General features: G+C 41.9%; 1 protein-coding gene across 3 annotated transcripts in view; it reads right to left on the reverse strand.

The window, feature by feature from the left end:
• Positions 1-23,313, reverse strand: part of EPB41L4A (erythrocyte membrane protein band 4.1 like 4A) — a 134,062-nt gene extending 110,749 nt beyond the window's left edge. For all 3 annotated transcript variants that reach the window (XM_055698947.1, XM_055698946.1, XM_055698945.1), the window contains exon 1: positions 22,895-23,313. In XM_055698947.1, coding sequence (XP_055554922.1) covers positions 22,895-22,993 — 99 coding nt within the window. In that variant the 5' untranslated portion in view covers positions 22,994-23,313. The remainder of the gene's footprint in view (positions 1-22,894) is intronic.
• Positions 23,314-24,615: the final 1,302 nt, after the last annotated feature.

Raw genomic sequence — 24,615 nt, forward strand, 5'->3', positions numbered from 1 at the left:
TACATTTGTGACACCGTCAGAAGCATACCTGACTTTATCAAAGCCAAGACTGGCACCCTGCAGTCATGTCAAGACAGATTACTTCCACAGCGATGCTTCACAAAACCTGTCATGAACCAGGAACTGTAATACTGCTATTCTGTTCACAAGCCCCCAGACTATTTAAAATCCAGGCAACAGCTATAAATCCCCTTCTAAACATGACACTAAGAGAAACTTCGGGAATATTCAGATCATGCCCAAAGGCTTCTCAGTCTGACCACGTTTCACCTCAGAACACACCGCTGCACACAAACAAAGCACGAAACCACACCTGGCCTACTTGGGCAATGCATTGTAAATGTAGTTCAGAAAACCAAAAACAATGAGCTCTTTGCTTCCAGGGACATGTCATGCTCCCTGCTACTGTGAACGCTTTGCCACTGGGGCAAACAATTCTGTTTCCACTGACCTGATTTACCCGATACCTTGCTTTTCCATGTCATAGGAAGAAATACCTGGAAATGCGTCTCCATGTTAACACCGTACAGCTAGAATAATTTCTAGTACCCAATGCAAGCAATGAGAAGAAACTGATTAATGACATTTTGAAACAGTTAGTGGCTGAACTGGGAAAGAAAGGCTGCAAATAAAAAACACTGGAGTAGAAACTGATTTAAAAAATCCTAGATAAAACATGTACAAATAACATCAACCATATAAAAGATCTATTCTGGAACATTTAAAAACTCCATAGCTTACAAGTTTAAAGCACAGTCAATGGAAATACAAAAAGCTACATGAGATAACAAATATGCCACTAGCAATTGAAAACCGTACCTGAAAATCCTGGTCTTATGTTTTTTGGAAAAACATATTGGAATATGTGAAACAATACATTACTTTTAGGATTTAAATGGCTAAAAATGTGAGTTCATGCAGTGATGTAATATTACATTAAATCATGTAAGTACTGTTTTTACATGTTAAATTAGTCTCACGCCAAAGATAATTAACACACGAAGCAATATTTATGGTATGCGTGTGCGCACAACTGCATCTAAAATTAAAAGATCCCAGTGAATACTCAAATTTTGAAGCTTTTTCCACCAATTCTAGTTCTGCTATTACAACATTTACAGAAGGTAGATATTTTAAAATTTCTTTTGAGAAAATTACATACACACACACACACATGTTTTTTCCAGGGCCCTGTCAAGATTATCAAAGGTCTTTTTCAACATAGGAGAAAATGACTACAGTCCAACCCTCAGCCTTTTGAAATCAGTGGAAAAATTTCCATTAACAAAACAACTCTGCATCTAACCTAGATCACTACATATACAAGGGGAAAAAAATGCAAAGAGCTATTCACAAACATGCTTTCATGCACATAAAAGAGAAATGGGGAATAAAGCCACAAGTTTTGGAGGGTGTGGGGTTTTGGTAACTCACTTGGTTGTCACAACACGGAATGCCACGTTTAGCTAAGCTACATATATAAAGATACAATTCCAACTGTTCCAAGTTTGCTACATCCTAGTCAGCAAATGTGACTAATATCACATGTTACAGGGGCAACACATCTGTAACTTTTATCCTATTATTAGTAAACTCACACAAAAATACTGAGCACACTCCGCTCCAGACTTCTAGAAATTGCAATGAGCCACACCATTTCAGCAGTCCTTCAGCACACTGCCCTCCTCAACCACTAGTCTCCTGCAAAAGAGCTCTGGCCTTTTAATTATTTTTTAGGTAGATCGATAAATACAGATATCTAAGTATATTATATGTTTATACTGTTATATAGATTATATACTCTTTTTATATAAGTTTTATATATATACACACATGTATGTACAACCCATATGCATGCGCGTGCACACACATCACACACACACACATTTGTTCGTGCTCCACTTGTTTATCTACCAAGAATTGCTATGACTAACACATCTGACTTGGGAATAACACTATCAGCAACTAGTGCTAGACTTGCAGGATACTAATTCCTCAAAATGTAAAGTAAGGAACAAATGTTCAAAGATAACTGAACTGCCACCTTTAAGTCTAACCCTAATTCCAAACTGCCAACACTCCATTGTACCTCCACTATAAACTGCCCACCAAGCAAACTACTGACCTTGCCAGATCAAAGGAAGCAATAACAAGGAAACAGAGACACAGAATTCAATGATTTTATGCATGACGGTAAAACGTCTGAGTCTGTTTTGTATGAAAGTTCAGTCCTCTCAAACTTGGAAAATGTATATTTATACTTACATGTGTATTTTATACTTATACTGCATTTTACATGCCAAATACCACACAGTCAAGCACCGAGCTTCAAGGCAGAATTATACATAGAATCATTGGGTTTAAAAAGACCTTTAAGATCAAGTCCAACCGTTAACTCAGCAGTGCCATGTCCACCACCAAACCATGTCCCTCAGTGCCACATCTACATCTCTTTTAAACAGCTCCAGGGATGCTGACTCAACTGCTTCTCTGAGCAGCCTGTGCCAATGCTTGACAACATTTCCAGTGAAGAAATTCTTCCAAATATCCAATCTAAACCTCCCCTGACACAACTTGAGGCCATTGCCTCATCTTATCACTTGTTATCTGGGAGAAGATACCAACCCCCACCTCGCTACAGACTCCTGTCAGGTAGTTGCAGAGAGCAGTAAGGTCCCCCCTGAGTCTCCTCCAGACTAAACACCCCCAGCCCCCTCAGCCGCTCCTCATCAGCCCTGTGCCCCAGCCCCTTCCCCAGCCCCGCTGCCCGTCTCTGGACACGCTCCAGCCCCTCAATGTCCCTCTTGCAGTGAGGGGCCCAGACCTGAACACAGGGTTCGAGGGGCGGCCTCACCAGTGCCCAGTGCAGGGGGACGGTCACTGCCCTGGTCCTGCTGGCCACACTGCTGGGGACACAGGCCAGGGTGCTGCTGGCCGCCTGGGCCCCCTGGGCACACTGCTGGCTCCTGCCCAGCCGGCCGTCACCCAGCACCCCCAGGCCCTTTCCCACCAGGCCCTTTCCAGCCGCTCTGCCCCAGCCTGTAGCGCTGCGTGGGGCTGGTGTGACCCAAGGGCAGGACCTGGCCTACAATACCAATTAAAACAATTACTTCACTTTACCAAAAATGCATCAGCATAATTCTTACTTCATAGTATTAATCCAGAGCAGATTTACTGATGAAAAGTTCCGGGGAAAGAACGAGAAATAGCTTTGTCAACAAGCTGACACTATGGTGTGAAATTAAGATACAGTCAAAACTGTTATGTAATGGGTTTGTTTATAATTGGTAAACTTTTTGAGATAATGGATTTCTTTTTCCCTTGTGTTTCCACCAAATCCCCTACCACACAAAAGGCAGGAAAAGGTTTTGAAAGGCATTTTTACACTGTGTAATTTTGTGTTCCATTTCAGGGCCATATTTTCAGTAACTCCTGAGTAAAACCAAACCAATTACAAAGCTCTGCAGGTAATTTGCACAGAACCCATTCAGATGGTCGTAAATGCAGAAAAATCATTTTCACAATCAACATTTACTCAACATTTCAGATTTCCAATTACACAGCTTAAAATACTTCAGTTCAGTGTAATCTTAAACCAGCCCAGGTTCTGCAAACCAGGCAGATAATGAATTTTTTGACCACTAATTAAACTGCTGAACTGCAAAGTTAAACTTTTTCTTGCTTGACAACAAGCTACTGCAACATGAAGTTGAACTAAAAGGAAAGGGTTAAGATCAGAAAAAGAAGAAACTACAATTTGTTCTGCTTTTGCGATAACATTATGGCAAAATGATATATTTTAAGATGCAGCTTTTAGAATTACAAGCTTGGTGAGAAGGCTGCAGAGAACAATTCCCCACATATTAGAAAAAGAACTGGTACAATGCATTGGAGCAACACTTTATTTTTTTTAACTCTTGTAATGACATACTACGTCCTAACATATTACAACCGTGGTTGCATTAATTCTACCATCAACGAAGACAGAAGTCAATACTGGTCTTAGATTTAAATCATGAAGTTTAATAAACACATAAAGTAGAAAAGTAACACTGGAAACAGTATTAGTGATAGCATATCATTATTGGTTTTCTGTAAAGAAACAATAGCTCCAGAAAAACCATAGACAAAAAAAATAAATTCCTACACTTCAGCACAAACATTTTAAATAAAGACTCCCAAACCACGGCCTCATATAGGATGTGAAGGGAGAAGGGTCGATGTAATGGCATTTATTAAAGTATTTCTGATGCAGAGGAGTGGAGCAAAAAAACAGTTTACAGGTTGGATGAAGTATGACCTGACTTCATTGTGAAACACTGTATTCTGTAATTATTTATTGCATTTACTATTCATATGCACTCAGTTAAGGGAAACAGCACGATAAAACTCTTTTCAGCCAGATGAACAATAAACATCTTTTCTAAATTAACTAGGACATCTAACTTCTCTTTGGAATATTCTTATTTTGCTTATGCAAGTAACATTTTTGCAAAGGCTTCAGAAGCAAACTACTAGCACCTTTGATTTACAAACTACGGTGTTGTTTAAAGAAGGGCTTTAAGTAGAGAAGGTCCCTGACAAAACGCATTAACTTCAGTGCAGAAATCATAATGCTTATCTTTAAAATTATAGGGGTTTGGATAGTGCATTCAAACTTTTCACAGCAGGGATAGGGGACTATTTGAAGGAGGTCAGCAGGTGTTCAGTCCTTTTTCTGTCCGCCAAAAAGCTTGAAGTAGAAACTCCTGGCAAGTTCCCTGGTGGGGGCTCCCTGCTTTGGGGCAACCTGGCAGGCTGTGATCCAGGAGGTGCAGCTTCCACACACTCCTGCCCACCTTCTCAGGGTGGGGAAAGGGAGCAGCTGGGATAAGCCCTTTTCTAGCCATAGCCAGGTGGAATACAACTCCTCAGGAATCACAGCCAACTGAAGTAAATTAAAGCAGACCTCAGGCTACCTTAGATAGGGCTGGGCCACGCCAGAAGAAGAGAAACATGCAGCTGTAATTAGGATAGAGTTCAAGGAACACATACTGTCTTAATAAAAACATTTTACCTCTTAATTTGGTCTAGTGTTAATAGTTTTACAAAGGTCTTTGTAGCATGCCTTCTGTCCTTCCCATCTCTGCAGCCACAAATATACTAGCAAGTCTAGGTGGGAAGAAGCATGAACATAAGGGAATCTTAGCTCTGCCATGTCGTTTCTATTTTTACTGCACTCAGGATTTTTGAATCCTAAAAGAAGGGACCAGAGGACAAAAATTCTACTGCAGTGCCAGTGCTGAGAATGAAGGTATTCCTCCTACCCAGGAGATGAGTCAGGTAGGTAACTCAAAACAGACCCTCCCTGAAGACAAGCATCTTACCAAGCCAAGAACCAAATCAGAGAAAAACACAAACTGGTATTCTTAGGTTTTACAGAACTGTGGTAGAAGCGGAAAACATGAGTTCACTTCGAGAAAATTCCTGAAAGCAGAGGGCTTTTCTAGAAACAGGAGTTCTCTAATTTTTTTCTAAAATCATGAGTTTTTCCTTTGGGAAGTGAATTCATACAAAACCCGAGCTAACAAATTTAAAAATTAAGTCTTCAAAGAGAAATAAATCTGTCTATGTCTACAGGCTTTTTTTTTTTAAGGAAAGAGGATGTCAGGAAGTTGCTAGAGCTGGTGGTGAGATTTGTTTGCATATTTTTTTGCTCTGCTTCTGTTTTGTGGGTTTGTACTAAGTCAACCCCTGTTCTTTGAGGTTAAATAAAACCACAGATTTTTGCCTGAACACATTTCCAGTCTTCAAGGTCCTCTCAGATCTTCTAACAAAGAACTGTATGAGAACTTGTATCTGGTAGAAGGTCTTATATCTGATAAGATTGATTTTAATTAAAATATCAAGTAGCTGTTTCACACCACAGTGCTTATTTCCCCTCACATCACTTGCCCCTTCTGTTCTATTACCATCATTGTCATTTACAGAGATGAGACACAAACAGACTGCCAAAATAATGTAGTTCCCTGTGGCAGGGATTGCAAAAATTGCACCTATTAGCGCCTCGCTCCCAAAACTTAAAATCAAAATAATGAAACAAAAGAGAGGGGAGGGAAAGGAAATATAATTTCCCCCTTTCTTAAGTGCAAATTCTTGATGTCCACACCCTCCCATGGGGGTTAGACTGGTAGAAGAACAAATTGCGCTCTGCTTGTTCACATACCATCTCAAGGCTTTGGCCAGCAGACCAATCTTACCAGTTTTCAGTCTCCTCCTCATCTTCTTCAGAAGACTGTTTCATATCACATCTTCTGGATTTCTGCTGGATCCCAGCCTGGCTCAGTTTAAAGCTGCCTTGGAACAGGCAATGTTCTGCCATGCAAATAGCTCCAGGGACAGCCAACGTGAAGCACAGAGATAATGATACACGTTCGGAAAGTGTGTTGTGGTTTGGAGCAGGCGAGGAAGAAGCTGCCAAAGCCTTTGCAGAGTCACAAGGTTAAAGCCTTTCTACACGGAGACTCTTAGGAAAAACACAGCACAACTATAATCCTTAGGGGCAGCAGCCTAAGGACCACTGCTGCTCAGCCTCTCAAATCAGAGTATCCGTACAGGACTATGAAAGCATACACTTTTTAAAATGTGCTAACATTAGTTCATTTGCTGCACACAGGGAACGGGAATCTATGCACAACCTTCCACCCCTGGATGACATTGCTGCTCAGTTTTTTACTTTTGTATCGTTGAAAGTGCAAGGTATATGCTGTCATCTATTTGCTGGGAGGCCTCTGTCTCCCTCTCACTCACCAGGCTAGGAAAAAACAAATGAAAGGTGAAGGGAAACTAACAATGTTGTTCAGATTAATTTAATTCTCTCTTCTTATCATCCAGAAAACAATAGAACAAGAACTATTCAAGAAAGACAAACAGGAACTGCAAAGAGGGATTTCAGTGAGGACACACTGCAGAAAAGAATAGCAAGGTTTGCAGGGGTACACAAAAACACTGGGCAGGAGAGAAACAGCTAAGGTAAAGCAAACCAGTCCTGATATTTTCCCTAGGTACGTGAATATGAGATGGTAGTGGAAAACACCTGCATACAACCTAATGCCCCATACAGGCATAACATCCCTTACATTGGGTGCCAGACAATTGCCTGAGTGCCTGTCCCTGCCCAAAGTCAAAGCTTCCAGCATTCCCTAGCATTGTCTCCTAACGTACTACAGAAAAGCATGTTAAAAAAAAGTTAAGGATTAAATGTACTCTATGCACAGGCCCACAGAAGTTAGGAAAAAATGAAAGTAGCTTAACTGAAAACAAGTGACCCTGGCTAGATGTCAGGGAAAGCTTTCTAACTAGAAGAGTAACAAAGGACTGCAGCTGAGCTCCTGGGAGGCTACTTTAGTTGAGGATTTTGAAAACAGATCAGACCAAAAGAACCTATAAAGAACGAACCACATATTTGTGACCATGCTCTCATGTAATGTAATTCACTACAAAACTACTATATAATCTATACATCGAGTTCCCTTCTACACCTATTGGTCTACGGAAGCAATCCTAGCCATTAAGAAATGATGACTTTACCTTCAAGGAAGAAAAAAATAATCGTAACGCTTTAATTCTGAGCTTCCTCACAGAAATAGGTAGGCTTGCTAGTTTTAGGAGTCAGCAGGGTTCATGCTTTTGAGTTCCTCTCTGCAACCATGACAACAGAAAGTTTAAATTATTTTAAATGAGAGCAAGAAAGAAATTCCAAGACTTTGAGTTGATGACAACACCAAAGTGAAATCCATTATAAGAATCAGACTGAAGCACTGCCGACTTGAAGCCTCCCAGAGAAATCAGAGACCCTTGAAGATACCTGTGTAAGCTGAATTACACCACTACCACAACCTGTGCAGGCTCTTAGCCAACAGCAAATGAAAGGTAATGCAACTAAATCCCCTTATTGCAATCTAAACTAAACTGAATTACTAAATATTTGTTATTCATGCATGTGGATAGCTACCACAGCTAAACACTTACCAGCTTGATCATTTGACCAAACCTTTCCACAGAAACTTTTAAGAATCAGCAGAGCCCACAAATAATACATGCAAGTAAAAGATTTCAACACTGTAGTCCCACTGGAGAGCTTAATTTTAGACAGGGTAACACACCTACCCGAATCACAGAACTTTCACCTCCATGCCACTACATAAATGACTCTGACTGTGAAACCTTCCTTTTGAAATACAGTTTTAATATGTTCCTATGTGAAGAGCTACAGTATTGATTAGAAGCAGGTATTTCTTTTTGTCAGCAACAGCTGTTCCTTAAAACTGTTAAATCCACATTTAATTATCTGTGATGGTTTGTTTATTAAAAATACAGACTCACCAACACAAAACCCTCTCTCTTCTGTTTCTAGCATTGACTAAGAAAATGCCAACTCACAATGCTAAGATGCTATATCCTAGTTTCAGCTCATGGGTCTCAAATACACCAAGTGTCATAAAGGCACCTTGATGTAAGCGATACTGTTGTACTGGTATTTACTCTGTAACTGGTAATTCAGGCCTTGAGACAGCTTTTCAGAACTAACTGAATGCCAATCTTTAGAAAAGACTTTTGAAAGACTCTTATGCAAGCATCTGTATACTTCTGAAAATAAGTATCATGCCTGTGTCCTTTGTGCACAATTCCAGTCCTGCCTATGGTTACATGGTACAGGAGAATCACCATTGACATTGTTAGGACCTTCCTCACCAGGTTCCAATAAGATCCTTCCAATTTCTCCTTTTTCAAATGCCTAGGGTTTTTTCCTGTTTTGATTTGAATTGTTTGTTTTGATACATTATTTCCTAAATGACATTTGTGACAATCCAGCAAAGCACAGTATTATTTTTCTCTCCTGTAGCAGAAATGTGTGTGAGCTGACTAAAGCCTAACCACTGACTTGACTTACTTTGGCTTAATCAAGTGTCACTGGAGGATATAATTCCCGGTTGAAGCAAGAGCCCAAAACCAGAACAAATCTTTGTTAAAAATCCTTTTAAGCAGATTGAGCCCTCTATCTAAATAGATTAAGAAAAAAAAAACCCAACCAAAACCAAACCACAACGATCATCTGTTCTACCAGTGTTCAAACAAGTCTGTTATTTCACCAAAATACTTTTTCAGCTCTAATCCTTAGCATAGATAGGTATACACGTTTCAAGATGCTTTAACCTTCTCCAACATATTCCTTTTCCCCCAAGTGAGTAGCCTATATAACATGAATGCTATCATAATATATACCCAAACAGACTACAGGCAGATTGTACTTTTTTTGCCATGAAAGTACATCCAGTTAGTCAGAAAGGCAATTTCTGCATGCAGGGAAAATCTTGAGGTTTGGGGATTTGATGGGCTGGCAGGGCTGATCAAATGGGTTTGATAGATGGTGTGTTTTGTGTTTTGATAAGGTCGGTACTTACTGTGGAATTACTGCTATGCCTTTGGTAGACAAGCAACCTCTGCAGCTTTGTGTTAGAGATGCTTAAAATCTTCAGGCTTGCCTAGAAACCTTCTTCAATTCACACTGCTACTGGAACCACACAGTGTTCCTCCCTCCAGGCCTGCCCCAGGCAAGGGAGGTCAAGCTGTTAATGTTAACCTATGATCTTTCTCCCTTAAGGAAAGGTTAAACTTAGGTAAGTACAAAGTATTGGTATAAAGTGTTCGCATGCTGGGTTACCTTCATCTTTTTTTTTTTTCAATGAAAACAGAACACCCTTAACCAAAACTGTGACAGCCATGCAAGAACCGGATACGCATCAGTCCAGAGCAACTCACAACATGCACTTGTAATTTGGGGCAGATGCCTGGTGCAATTTACTCACAGCAGAATTCTGCAAATTTATACTGCCAGAGCAGCAACCCCAGACAATTCAGCTATTCTGCTACTTGAGACAATATTCCCTGGACTGACAACTTGGCCTTTTTTCTCCTTCATCCTAACCTGCTCCTCTCCCACGCTTGGCAGTTCGCTCACCGTGTATTGCTGCAGCCCTAGGCTGAGATCTCTCTCAGACAGTCTGCCTTTGCGTTGGCTGGCTGAGGAGTACTTTGATGTTTTATCAGTGTGCTCAAGCGCTACCACAACTTAAACAATGTGGCACTCTACAAAAACTCCAGCCCCAACTTTATGCAGGAGGAAACAGCTGTACACTTGAAAAATAACCTACATCTCCATGTATCATGAATGCTGGAGCATAAACTAATAGAGTCAAAGGCATTGTTTAATTAAATGTTCAGTTCCCTCTTCCAGGTTGAAAATGGTTAGTGCTCCTGACAGAGTGCAAGGCTTCCTTTGTGTATACTTAAAACAATCAATTTCCTTTAAATCATTCTTCTGGTTCCCCACTCCTGCTTCAGACTTAAAAGAGCTAAGAAGAATCATGCTTTTCCCTGCATTATGATTTTTTTTTTCCTTTTTGCAAGCCTGTACTGAATAGAAAAAGCCTGTATCAGGCCAGTCAGGTTTCCTGTTGCCCTATAACTGTTCTTAACTCAAAATACAAGCACAATTTGTATGCGTGGTGAACTTCATAGCAAACACTTGCTTCTTAAAGGTGCTATACACCCTGCTTGCTCCTGTAATTTACTGCTTGAGTATATTCTTTCACCTCATTTTTTGTACACTCAGAAATCAATGTTCAAAATTCAATTACACTACTTTTCTACAGTTCAAGTGATTTTTCTTATCCCATATTCCTTCTGTATGCAAGAAAAGGAATATGAATCAGAGCAAGCCTGAGAAACTAGATAATAAGTAGCAGCCTGTTAGATGTCCTTCTTCTTACAGATAATAATACTAAGTCCATTTGCTCTATGTGCTGAGATTTATATAGGAAAAAATTTATATTAAGATGAAGAACCTTAATCCAGTTCTGCTTCCAGGCAAAGGCAGAAGAAACTCTACCAATTTCCATAGAATTACATCAATCCACTGGTGGATTAAGATACAAACACACATAGTATAATTACCTCAAACTGAGCACAGAGATTGGCATAGCATACATTTACATAGCTTTGAAAGACAGGTGAATGCAATAACGAATACTGGCTTGTACTTTTATGTCTTTTCAAGCGCATGCTTAAGTGCATGCTTCAGTAGAGCTTGCATATAAAAATGTAGCAGTTTTGAATCATCATCAAGAGAAGACACAGGGTAGGATTAAATAATACTGAAGAAAATTTCACTTGCCTTTTTCTTTTGGAGTGTCTTTGGGTGCATTACTTGGTTATGAAAAATTCTGGATTAATATTCTTGGAGGGAGGGTTCTATAAGCACGCTATAGGTATGTCACACACAGCAACACAAGTATTTCTGTATGCTGCCCTACTGCAAAGCTTCAACCCTGACCTATGTGATACTCATAGATAAAAAAAAATTTCTTCTAATTTTTTTTAAATCTATAAAATAAAAAACGTCATGGGCTCTGATACAGGCTATGCAACAGGAAAAAAAATGCACATCTGTAACAAAAAGCTGGGTTTCATTCACTTTTAGTAAACTCAATGCAGGTGGTTTCATTCCCTCCCAATAAACTTTCCTCCCAACAAAGTACGCCAAGTCAGAAGCAAGCTTTCCTGCAGGACTTCTGCCTTCTTCTGGAGTTTCTGCATGCCACAGGAAAAATTCTGAGCTCTTACAAAAACACAAAGTGGACAAATCACTGCAAAGAAAGATTTACATCAAAAGAAAGGAAGTACCGAGGAACTGCTTTCCTTTTGACATTTTACAGATTCCTCTCCCCAAACATCTTAATTTCACCAAGACCCCTCTAATTTCTGTACAGACATGCACAAAATGTCAAAAATAAACCTATTATTTTTCTGACCATCCACGCTGACTTTTGTTCACCTGCTCAGAAAGCAGCAATCATGAATAAACATGGTTTGCGCTGCAGTTTGTCTTTAAACAAAGACTTCAGGAGAAAGCTGGTGAAACCTGCTTCTATAGCAGATTTTTTTCAGGAAAGTGGTAAAAGAGAAAAAACAGATCTAAGATCACAGAATAAAGATTCAGTCATGAAAACAACAAACACAGCCTTCATGCTCTAAACAGCAAAGCTCAAGACCTGAATACTGATGAAAGGCCAAAGCTGACTAAGAAAAACTTTAACTTTTATTTTAAAAGTAGAAAGTTTATACATTTCTTTTATGTGATCAACATCTAATATCTTTGTACAAGATCTAACACATTTTATTTTCAGTGTTATCACTTACTAATTGAGTGTGCTCACAGAAAAATTGGGTCCAGTTTGGCTCCTCTTGAAGGTGCTGCGAAAGCACACCGAAACACCTATCATCTTCACTGGAATTGAAACCAGGCCCAGCGTCAGGTAGTCCCTAATCAGTGGAAGGCTTTGGAAACTCACTGTTGCTCTCGCAAGAAAAGGAAATGGTATTACCAAATTGCTGCCTTAGGAAGAGTATTGGCTTTTACAGAAACAGCCCAGGGACACTGGAGAGACAGCTGAAGGAATCACAAGGCCAAGAGCTTCTTATTAACAGTAAATTTCATCCATACTAATCTGGAGTGGTATACTCCCCCATTTTTGGAGAAAGACTTTTTGTAGAGGTCGTTTTAAAGGCACTATGGTTTGTCAAGCCTTCACACAGAAGAACAAATGACTACTCAAAATAATCCAGAATAAATGTGGTAGCTTTGAGGGACACCAAAAGCTTTTGTTTCCGAGTATGATCCCACAGCTTTAGAGGTTGCTATGTCCCTGGTGAAGAATATACATGCTGAAAAAAGAACTGAAGTTTCATGTTGTACACGAAAAGAAAAGGCATATGGGCACATGTTTAGGAACATCTAGGTCCTACTAAGGGACTTTTAGAGAGAGAAAAATAGAATAGAGGGAAGAATAGGGCTGAAGAACCTGACATCACATCAAAACAGAAGAAAATATTTGATCTTTTGGACTTAAGGGCTTCATTCCATCATGAAAATATCATTAAAAAAACACCTTTAATCCCACTCACTCCCTCCCCTACCAAAAGCAGCCAATGCAAATTAAATCTAAAAAGCTGAGGGCAAGTCAGGACATTCATGCACCTCTTCAAAAGGTTCCACTACAAGGTCTTGTGGCTTGCTTGCTTTCTTTCACAGAGGAAACAGCGATATGAGAAAAGGTTCTTGCAAGTGTAACCATGCTGTCAATTTGCATCTCTCCTTCATTTGCCCAGGGCCTTTTTCTCCTGATCATCACCACTGAACTTAAGCTACCTTTCTCCTATGACCCCTCCTAAAGTGTCCTAATTTCCTCTGCAAGGAGACCCAGGCACAGTTGCCAGGATCATTTCTGCATGGTCCCCAATTTAAACAGCTTGGTTTCAGTTGTTCAAGCCATGCTTCAACATCACCCAGCAACGCATGTGCCTTCAAAGCACCCCAATACGTCATCACCCCTTACAGTCATGCTATGACAATCAGAATTATGATAGTCTGAGACTCAGCTTTCTTTCATTTTGGCATATTGAATCAACCAACCGACCGTACAACCAAAGGCTGTCTGTCAGCGTCAAGCAGGCTTCAAAGGACCCCCAAAGGAGGAGGTCTGGGCTGTGTGCAACACAGTGTAGATGTGTCCAGCTGCACCACTTAGCAGGATGCAACCGGCTCCTTGCACTCCCTCATACTGTCCTCCCAGGCTGTACAGACACGGACACAGAAAATTGCAGGAAACAAGAATGTGTCAGTTCCTCAGCATGAACACTGGAAAAGTAGTAAGAGTCATGGCTTTCCAGTCCCATTTGGTTCTGACATGTGACCTCCTTTCCCTCCAACAGCCTTGATGAGAAGATTACACAACTTCAAAAGCAACAGCCATCTTCCATACCATAGGCAAAGAGATAACACCACAGAAAATTAATTTGAGCAGAGACAAGGCCTAATGCAGTGTTATTCCGTGGGTTGGCCAACACCACCTAGTTTTGAGGACAGTTTAAGATGCCCCCAGTAGGAATTTGTGGAGAGCCTGCTTTCATATTACGTGTCACACCAATACTCAGAGATTACCTCTTTTCTGAAGTGGTATTTAACCATTTGCTTCAAGTTGTAAGTCAGTGCTGAACTCACTCCTCATTACTCATTAAGTGTTCTTCCTCATTTTTTTAATTCAGAGCAGTTAGTTTTACCAGTTTCCTGTGGCACTCACACATGGCATTACAAAAACTATATTTTCCTTTATGGTTCTAAATGGAGACCCTTATAAAGACAACTCTTGTTCTGGTATTCTGAGGGGGAAAAGAACTAATCCCCATTACATTCCTTCTAGCCACCATTCATCCACCAAATAGGAAAGACGTTTATCACAATTTTTTTACACTGTAACACTAAGAATGTGACTAAAACTGATGAACCAAAACCAGAACTGTAATTTTTCCATATCTGATTTATTTAAAAGGTTAATAATAAACCAGATATTCAATATTTAATAAATTAAGAAGTGGGTACTACTATCGATAGAAAATATTTTTGGCGGCACTACAATAACCTTTTCTCAGATATAAATGAGAACTTACAGTGAAATACAGAGTATGTGGAAAACAAGAACCAGGTCCAGTGGTTTTCATCTAGACGTCTGTCTTCTGGCTCAATCCTGCAAGATGCTCAACTGCCTTTAGTTCTGCAAAGTGTTAAAAGCATGCGCTTACATACACTAGTAACCATGCTAAATTTTACCACTAATTACATAGGGAAACTGCAATTTTCTGCCTTCCAGATACTCTTCATGCAATTGAGATATAAAAGATCTTCCTTTTCCATTACTAAAAGGCATTCCATCTCACACAGCCAAAGAATTTATCCATCAATGCATTCAGATCTCATTTTCCTGAGAACATAGGAAGATAGTAAAGTGCTGAGCCACTTATTATCAGACAGGCTCATTCAACCACATACAGATTTTACCCACATACGCAAAACTTGAGGAATTACGGAAAGACAGACTGTCTTCTTGTCTGGCTTATAGAGAGCCCTTTGTAGCCTTGCAAAGTGTAAAAGGTAAATACTGACAAACAAACAAGTACAGGCACCATACAAAATATATCCCACTTTTTCCTCCACATCAGTAACTCCCCATGACTATAATGACTTTATTATACATTTTAAATGTAAGCGTAAGGAGCAGCTGGATTTCACAGAATGTAAATGATCCCTCTCAATAAACAAAACTAATACAAATACCGGTAGGAGGGAGGGTTTGCCACTTGTATGCACTTCCCCATGTCACAAGAAGACAGAATAAAAAAATTCACCAGGGGAAATAAGATAGAAGGCTTTGTTTAAAAGGAATCTGTACAAACCTCTGAGATTTCTAACAACCAAGCTTTAACATAACACCCCTGACACTATAGGTTAATGGCATATTCAAGTCACTAAAGATTTCCATAAAGAATGATCAAAACATCCCTACACGGGTACTTTAAAATTGTAGTTGCTATTTTCAATAATGTTGATGTGTATGAACAATTCAAACAATTGAGGTGTCTTTTTTCCAGCTCTGGAAAGGTACTACTAGAATTACATTTTATGAAAGGTCTCTTCCCTTGTCATCACAGCATGTATTTTCCTCCCTTGCTCATATTTCCAACTCTTTCTCTGCATCACCCCACCCGCCACAATACTACTGGTTTTCTTTTTCTTTTGCTTTCCACAAATAAAGAACGCAGATCCTCTGGCTATGTGATTGCTGCTGTGTTCTCTTACACACCTCAGACTGAACCATTCTGACCCATTTTCATATAGGTAAGTACCTGCTTCACAAGGAGTCACTAAGCACAGTCCACTTCTGACCAGTGGGACAACCGATATGGTATGTTTATGGTGATGCTGACATTTTAGCTTTAAAAAAATCAGTATTTATGGTCACAAACCAAGCAATACAGACTTCTACCAGAGATAAAAAGGCACGTTTCCCACTTTGACAAAACAGGCAGATTCCCCTGGCAATGCTGCAGCAAAACCAAAGGAGCAGAGTTCTCATTTTTCAATGTTTCTATTGGTTCTAAGTAATAGCATGGGTTGACCCCAAGCATATCTCTTTGACCTTAGTGCCTACAGTGTTCAACCATCCACAACACAGGATGCAAAGAAAGAAGTGGGAACAAAAGCACAATCAATGCTAAAATTGCAATCTTCATTTTAAACTATGAAATTAAATTGGTATGCTGCAAGCACAAGATACGATCAAAAAGGCAATACCTAAAACACGTACTAAAAATGCAGTCTGCAAAATTCTACCCAGATACTGAAATATGATTATTCACCTGCAAAGATCTCAGTTTTGAATAAAATGCAGCTAATATAGCTGCTATATCACTACAAAAATCAAATCCTCTTGAGGAAAATAAGAGTTTAAATTAAAAAAAAAACTACTGGCGAGAATGAAGAAAGTGAGACTGCATCAGTAATCTCCCATCTTTTTACCAAAAATACAGATATTAGTAATGATGCAGCATGACCAAATACATAGCTTCTCATTTTCTTATATGTGTTCAATACCATCTTGGCAACAGATATTTTACAGCGTGACATGACATCGAACTGTAACTTCTTAATGAGATTCACTTTCTGAACCACCTTTTAAATTACTCAGTCTCTTCTTGAAGAGTTCCCCTCGTATCACATAGTAATTTTCAGCAGCTTGCTTTCTTGAGGGGAAGAGTTGCAATTCCACAGCTGAGTTTTAGTTTAGAACTTTAATAAACTAAAATGAATAAAGTATCAACAGATGGTACTTAATTATACTAACTACTCTAATGTAAGAAAAGCTCAATCCAAGTTACAGAAATCCAAAAGCATTTAATAAAAAGGCTGCCTCACACAGATTACATTTGACCTGGTTATATTATGAAATTACTGCTCACTGAAACCAGCAAAACAGACCCCTCTGACAATATTATTGGTCAAACCTCAGGTTGACTAAGAGGTAACTTCATTTAAAAGTTAATGGATTTCCGCCTTGCTGTCATGCTGGTTTCATTAATTTAGTTAAGTGCACCTAGGGAAAATAAAGTGTCTCAGTGTTCATTTATTTTCTGGTTTTTCCCTGGGGTATTCAAAATTGCTGGTCTCATCTATAAAGATACTGGAGAAATTAGTAATCTGTTTCAAATAGGTGACAGTAATTTTGAGAAGTAGTTAACAGCGAGGTTTATGAGCCCTTTTGTTCCTTTCACATTTTTCAAACCATTTTTAAAGGACTGAAATAGTGCACAATTCCACATGCACCATCTTGTACTCAGTGCCTGGTCAGATGACTTTTATACCCATAATAGGAATTTAAGAAAGATCAGCATCATTCTAATATGGAAGTGCTATGAATTATCATTAATCTAAATTTTTGTTAAGATTTTTTTTACTTTTGTTCCTAAAAATGCTTAGATCTCATATCTACAACATTAAAAAAGAACTGCAATCTACCATTAAAAAGATTTCTAGGGTTTCTGAAACAGGGTACCTGCATAATTAAGAATTTTTCTCACAGAGAGCTGCTTTCCTTTTTAAAAAATATAGAGCTATAAAACAGCAGAAGTCACTATTACAGAGAATACATTCCATGTTCACATAGCAAATTACTACCAATTTGACTTTTAATGCCAACTCTCAATTAGAATAATTAACACAATATAAGATCTTTTTATTCGGCAGGCTCTATTTCCTGCTAACGTGTACATTCATCAAGCATTTTCACCAGGGAAAAAAACAGGAGCCTACCATTCCCATATTGACTCCTTGGGGTCCCCAGAGCCAAATTAGCTTGATGCAAAAGTGCACCCCATATTTTCTGTATATACTTAATTTTGAAGGCATGAACCCTGCAACATTTTGAACTACTCAGATTGAAAAAAAACCCCAACAAACAACAAACTTCACTGGGGAGTGAAAAGAAGAAGAAGAATGCCAGAATAATCTCCTGAAAACTTTCTAAGAAATGGTTTGTTTACCTATTTCTATACATTATATGAAATCACATTGTCAATTATTCTGTAAGTTTCTTAACAATATGTATAATTTTCTGATGAGCTCACTCAGGTTTTTTACATATTGAGTCGTTTAACACAGTTCCTAACTTAGTCACTATTTCAGGTATTTTTGTGTGGTTTTTTGGTTTTTTTTTTTAAACCATGTTGAGATGTTGAAGACTGCATTTAGATTGTTGGATCTCATTCTCTTATATTCTCAGTGTATCATAAAGAAAAATCTGTCTGCTTATTTTCCAGACAAAAACCACACATTTTCTTTGGATACTGAGTACTTTATACAGAGATACAATTTGTAAGTGTAGCTTACAAACAATGCAATGCATCTCTGTAAAGATGGCCAGGCAGCCCTGCACATCACAGAAATATCAATTAACACCTTAACATACCAGGTAAGTGCTATGGTGGCCAAAATATCACTATTAGATGGTACTGCCTAATAACGTAATGTTACAGAACATATACTGTAAGCAAAGTCTTCCAGGAAGAATTAGTGTGTCTATCCTATTCATCATTTCTCTTATTATGAAACTTTGCCATTGGCCCACCACACACATCAAATTGAATAGGACTTGGTATAAAAGTAGTGCTCAGAGAGGAATTTCAAGGAATGCTTTGAAAGTGCAATGACCAGACAGCTTAAGACTCATCAGAGAGCTTGTTCACTGGAGAAGTAGCTAGTATGTTTTAAAGAACTTTATTCCCACTAAAGAAATACAAACATAAAGTAGAGATGCTTCATACTATTTCTAACTTACTTGAGAAAAAGAAAACAAAAATTTGCCTTAAAAAATGTTTGCAAGAAAAATAAGCAAAAGAGTTGTTAAATTCCTGTTATACACGTTACAGAATGGCCATTCCTTCTGAAACAGCTCATCACAAATAGGCTTCATAGCAGTATTTTCTAAGGGCTGACAGAGTTCTCCTTGATCTCCAACAAGTTTGTGCAACAAGGCACACCAGTCTCCTTCTTAAAGGACAGTTACTCCAGTTCTTAACAGAACCAAAACACATAATGCCACAACCCACCAGTCAGGTGTCATGTCAAAACACTATTGACATACCTTGTGACATCAACAAATAAGCTACACCTACTCAGAAGGTAGTACCGTACCATAAAAATGACTAAGTTATTGTTTAATCTACATGAAGATGAGTTCAAAGTAGCAGCCCTGGAAAAGTGATCATTTTTTCAGCTGATTCTCACCATATTTGTAGCAAAGTCTGTTTAAAACCTATTTCTTAATTGGCATCTTGAACATCCTTTTTAGAGGAAAAGCTGCCCCAATCGGAAACTACACACCTTGATCAAACAAACTGTACCAGCACCTGGTGAACAGTCTCTTTTAATCCAAAATAACAACTGCCACTGCTTTATTATCTCAAAACAATTGCTCTCCAAAATATCTCTCACTGTTAATGTACTATAGGTGAACATAAAAATTGAGATTATAAGATAGTTGGTGACCTTTCCTGATTATCTAGCTGTTACCAACCTGTCTGATAGGCTGGAGAGCCAGCTTCTGCATTTTCACACAATACTCTGACCTTAAACCACAGAGACATAAAGGAAGAACAGCAAGACATATCACAGGGAACACTAAGAAAACAAACTATGAGAAGCAAAAGTCAATTTGAGCAACTACAAGAGATCATCACAAACCCTGCAGACAGCATGGCCCCCAGCAGACTAGCTACCTGCTACCAGCCTAGAGGGATGAGAACTTCATTCCTGGCTCTGGCATTGACCTGTTGCACGACCTTGGCAAAGTCATTCAACCTCTTTGCACCTCAGTTTCCCCACTTGGAACCAGAAAAAAACAATCCTTTCCCTTCCGTAACAAGCTCTTTGAAATACACAATGATAAGTATCTCTAAATTCCACTCAAAGCCTGTCTTCTGCAACCTCTTGCCCATCGTTCTAATGTGACATACAACTTAAAGCCCACTGTAATAACAAAAATGTGTTAATAAAAACAGTAATTCAAAAATATATTTTGCTGCATATAGCTGCTGTCAAGCATAGCAAGTGAGAAATAACTACCATACAAACTAAGCAACACATCTTCAAAATTCTGCATCAGTTCAGAAACAAGTTATGTATTTCATGCCATTGTTTCAGATCCACCGAAGAAACAAACTTGCCTAGGGCTCCTACAGTCACAGAACTCAGCCTTCCACTCTTCAAAGCAAATAGGACTAAATCCACTAATATCAAGTAAGTACATAGACTGTAAATAGCTATTAAATTGTGGGTTTTATTTCTGGCAGACATGCATCTGCTTGGGGGGAAAAAAGGGAACAAAATTGCTTGTGTGACCACTTAAAATCTTCTGCTCTTGTAATGGTTCAAGATTTGTGAAACAGTACCAAAAACATGTTTCGTGTATAGCTGTAAAGCCAATTAAAATTTGTGAAGACAAAAGAAAGATCACATCCAGTATCTGAAGTTCTAACAAAATCTTTGTTTTAAAATAAAATATGTAAGAACATTTATAATCTATGACTCTGTGCTGAAGCTGAAATCCTGTAAGAACAAATATGAGACACTGCATTTTTAGATGTGTATATGCTAACAAAAGAATTAAAACATTCATATTTCAAACTTAAAGTGCCAAATGACCAAACATGACAAATTTTAAGTTCTGTTCGACTAAGAAATAATCATATAACTTCAGTGGAAACCTGTAGAATAAAAATAAATAAGAATAATCCCTGAGTAGTTTAAAATGGCGTAAGCTAGGACTCAGTTGAAAGAACCACTTCTGCCCTCCTCCAGCTGTGGAGTGGATCAGGGCACCCATCCAGCTGAAGACTAACACAGTAAAAGGAAAACCAGTGGTTACCCTTCAGCTGGACACACACTGCTCTTCTCACGCAGCTGCACAAACACTTGCACAAGTACAAAGGCAAGGGAGAACACAATGGTGGAAACCATTGACTAAGGGAGAGGTATGCAGTTCCTCTCTAGTTTTCAAAGGCTCATGGAGCTACAGCACTGCAGTGTGGTTTCAAATGACACAAATTTAATCTAAAAAAAAATAAAAACAAAAACAAAACCAAAAACACAACAAACTAACAACAAAAAAACCCACGAAAAACAACAAGCCAGGCTCTACACAACTGGGAGATTCTCCTTTCCCTGAAGTTCCCTGCTGTGCGGTGCCAGTGCCTACCCCAAACTGTTAACAAACTACTATTCCGTCAGATCCGCACACTGTTACAGCTGGCTTTGTGACTGCTCCATGGTTAGATTCAAGACAGAGAAGGAGCAGGTGGAAGGGGTGAAACCTTTAGCATCACACCACATTCAGGTCACACTAAGAATGGCAGGAAACCACACCCTCATCTTAAACTAAAGGGTTCCCAGCACTGCAAGTCACACATTCTTAGAACAGCCACATTTTCAGACCCTTTCGCTCCTCCCACAGAACATTAATTTTTATTAGACACTGCACAAAGCAGGCACCTTTTAGGGTTTGGGTTCATGAAGCTAACAACAGAACTATCTTTACAGGTTATTCTTTAAATATACTTCTGTGACTGCACATTTACAGGTAACACAAGCATATATGCATGCATAACATACATACCCACATCTGCACATATAAAGAAAGGTAAGTTTTTAGGTAAGTAAGAAGTGTCTAAACTTGAAAGACCCTACACAGGTCCTGAAATCGAGCGTCACAGTGATTTGCTTACTCCTCTATGCTAAGCATGGATTTATGACCCTGTTTGCAGGCAGTTGATTCAGCAAAGCTTGAGAACACTCCATACATGTCGAGTCGGTAGTGCCACAGATTATGGTTAAAATTATATTGTTACATTTAGACTCCCTCTGCCCCCCGCCTTCGGGTTCTCCTTTCCCCAGTTGCTTCACCAAACTTTAATCATTCAAGACGAAACATACAGGCATACAGATTTTTATTCTTTGTATGTCTTAAGTAAAATAGATCAGCCCTTTCCAAAAGTAAATTTTTCAAGAACAGATTTATTTTATTTTTTTTTCCTGATCCAACACTGAAACCACGCTCTTCACGTGGATAATAAATTCAAGTCCCCGGCTTTTCAAACAAGGGTTTCGAGTGTCTGAGACATGCCCTTTGCTGTCATCAGGCTTAACCAAACAGGACCACGTTAAGGGCCTTTAGAAAAATCTCAGTTTTCACATGCTCTGTCAGGGCTCATTACCGCTCGGCAGATGACTACTTTGAAGAGTTCATCCGCGCCGAGCGTGCTGCAGCAGCGCAAGAGCTGTTCCCACCGACCAGGCTGGCCGCCACCGGGCTGGGGACCGGGTTGGCGGCCACCGGGCTGGGGACCGGGCTGGCCTTCACTCCTCGGCTCGGGAGCTGCCGCCCCGCCGCCGCGGGGGGAGGCGCCCGGCTCTGCCCCAGGCCGCCGGCATGTCCCCCGGAGGCGAGCAGCTGCCGGGAGGGCTCGGCAGGGCGCAGCGCCACGGGCAGAGGGAGAGAGGAGTGACTCAACGCGGGTGCGCAACAGCCCGTATACAGAGCTCCTTTTCTTTTTTTCCCCTTTGGTAGCATGGACAGAAAAATACTTGCGTCAAGTGTCCCGAGTGCTCCGGAGTGATCGGCACCTGCTCATTTAAATAAGTATCTCAAAGCAAAGCCTCCAAAGCCACGGCTAGCCACCGACACGCGTCTTCCTGATTCATCCGTCCCTTGCGCGACCGCAACGAAAGTTATGAAATTATCTTTTCGCTTCCCGCGGGATCCCGAAAGCCCTTCTTCCCACCGCCGCTCCCTCCCCGGCTACCGAAGGGCGGTGGGGAGGCAGCCGCCGCTGGGCAGCTGCACCGCACGGAGCCCACCCCCGGGGGCTCTCCCGCGGCGCACCCCGCAGCCCCGCCGGCCGCCCCTACCTTGATGCCCTGCTGCTGGGTGGTGAGGGTCAGCTTGGACTCGTCCAGGAGCAGAACTTCGCAGTAAAATTCCTCCGGGACCGCGCAGAAACAGCCCATGCCTGCTGCGATGGCCGGGAACGGGGCGGGGAGGCGGAAAGAGCCCCGAACGGCGGCAGGCGGAGAGGGGCTGGGGCGCCGCCGGGGCTGGGCTGCGTCCGGCTCCGCGCACGGCTCCGCGCCCCGCCGCAGCGACTGAGACCGGCGGCCGCTAGGGCACAGCGCCCAGCCCCACGGGGCGGCCCTGCGCCGCCGCCGCCATCCCGCGAAAGAGCCTGGACGGAGGGTGCCGGGCGCTCCCTGTGGGAAAGGGGGAGGAAAAAGACCGGCGGCTTTTAGGATGGCGCCGGGGGCGCAGCGCTCGCCCGCCGCTGGCTGTCACGGCGGCTCCCCCGCCGCTGCCGCCCCGGGGAGGAACCAAGCCGCCCACCCGCCCCGTCCCCCGCCCCGTCGGCGCACGTTTCCGCGCCTCCTCTTTGTGTGGAGCGGCGGGCGCCGTGGGAGCGCTCTCGCTGCGGCAGTGAGCGCGGCCCACCCGGCCCCTGCCCTGCGGCCGCGGACCCCGCTAGCGGCGCGGCGCGGCGCCCGTGCCCGGCGTCCCCGCGGGGCCGCGGCCGTGCAGGCAGAGCGCCGGCCGCCGCTCGCCTCCTCCCCGGGGGCGGAGGGACGGGGGCCAGCGCCGCCGGGCGCCGGGAGCGACCCAGCCGCGGGCAGCCGCCGGCCGCCTCCTGCCGGCCGCCGCGCAGGGCTCCCCCTGGCCGGGCGGCGGCGGACGAGGCGGCTTTGAGCCGAAGGCCGGCAGTCGGGCACCTGCCAGGCCCAGAAGCCGCCGCCGCCGCGCCTGAGCTGGCTGCTCCGCGCTCGCATGCCCGGCACCGGCACCGGCACGGGCACCGGCACCGGCGCAGCCCAGAGACCGGTCCGCGGCACCGCGCCGCATCTCACGGTACCCCAGCGGCATCACGGGTCCGGAGCCGGACCCTCGCTGCCCTCTCCCCGGGCTCAGCCGTGCCGGTTCCCGACGGTGGGGCAGGGGGGGCGACTGCCCCTGTCCTGGTGCCTCTCCCGGCCCGGGCGCCCCCGTGCCCCCCGGGCTCTCCCCGCCGGCTCTCGCCACCCGCGGCCGCGGCCGCACTCGCCGCTGCAGCACTGACCCCTGCTGGGCCCCGGCGGCGCGGCCGGGCCGGGCGGGGGGCGGCCGTGCCCCCTGAAGGGCGCCAGGCCCCCCGCACGGGGCGGGGAAGGACTTCGGGAGACACCGGTGAGGGGACCGGGAGAGGCTGGTTTTAAAGTGGCCTTGGCAGAAAATGTTTTTTTCCAGCATGCTGTTAAAATGCTGAGACTGCTACAGATATGTTAAATTTAAAAACCAGTGGTCCTGTAGTATTTAAAATAAAGACACACCACCAAAAACAACGACGAAAAGGCACTTGCAACTGCCTTAGCAGTTGTTGTCTATCGTTTCTGGAGCGCACGCCAGTCCACCTTTGTATTTTTATTGCTGCATACATCTATATTCTATGATTTTTCCCCCTCAGGCAGAAAATTAAGCCCCGATCCCACAAGTGCCTGTGCGTTTGTTAAGTTTGCATGCATGAGTCATCCTGTTGAAGATCAAACAAAGTTTGCATGTGCAAATTTAAGAATATGCATAAATGTTTTTTCCTACGATAGTTAACTTG

Source organism: Falco cherrug, chromosome Z, assembly GCF_023634085.1.
Source record: "Falco cherrug isolate bFalChe1 chromosome Z, bFalChe1.pri, whole genome shotgun sequence".
Lineage (NCBI taxonomy): Eukaryota > Metazoa > Chordata > Aves > Falconiformes > Falconidae > Falco > Falco cherrug.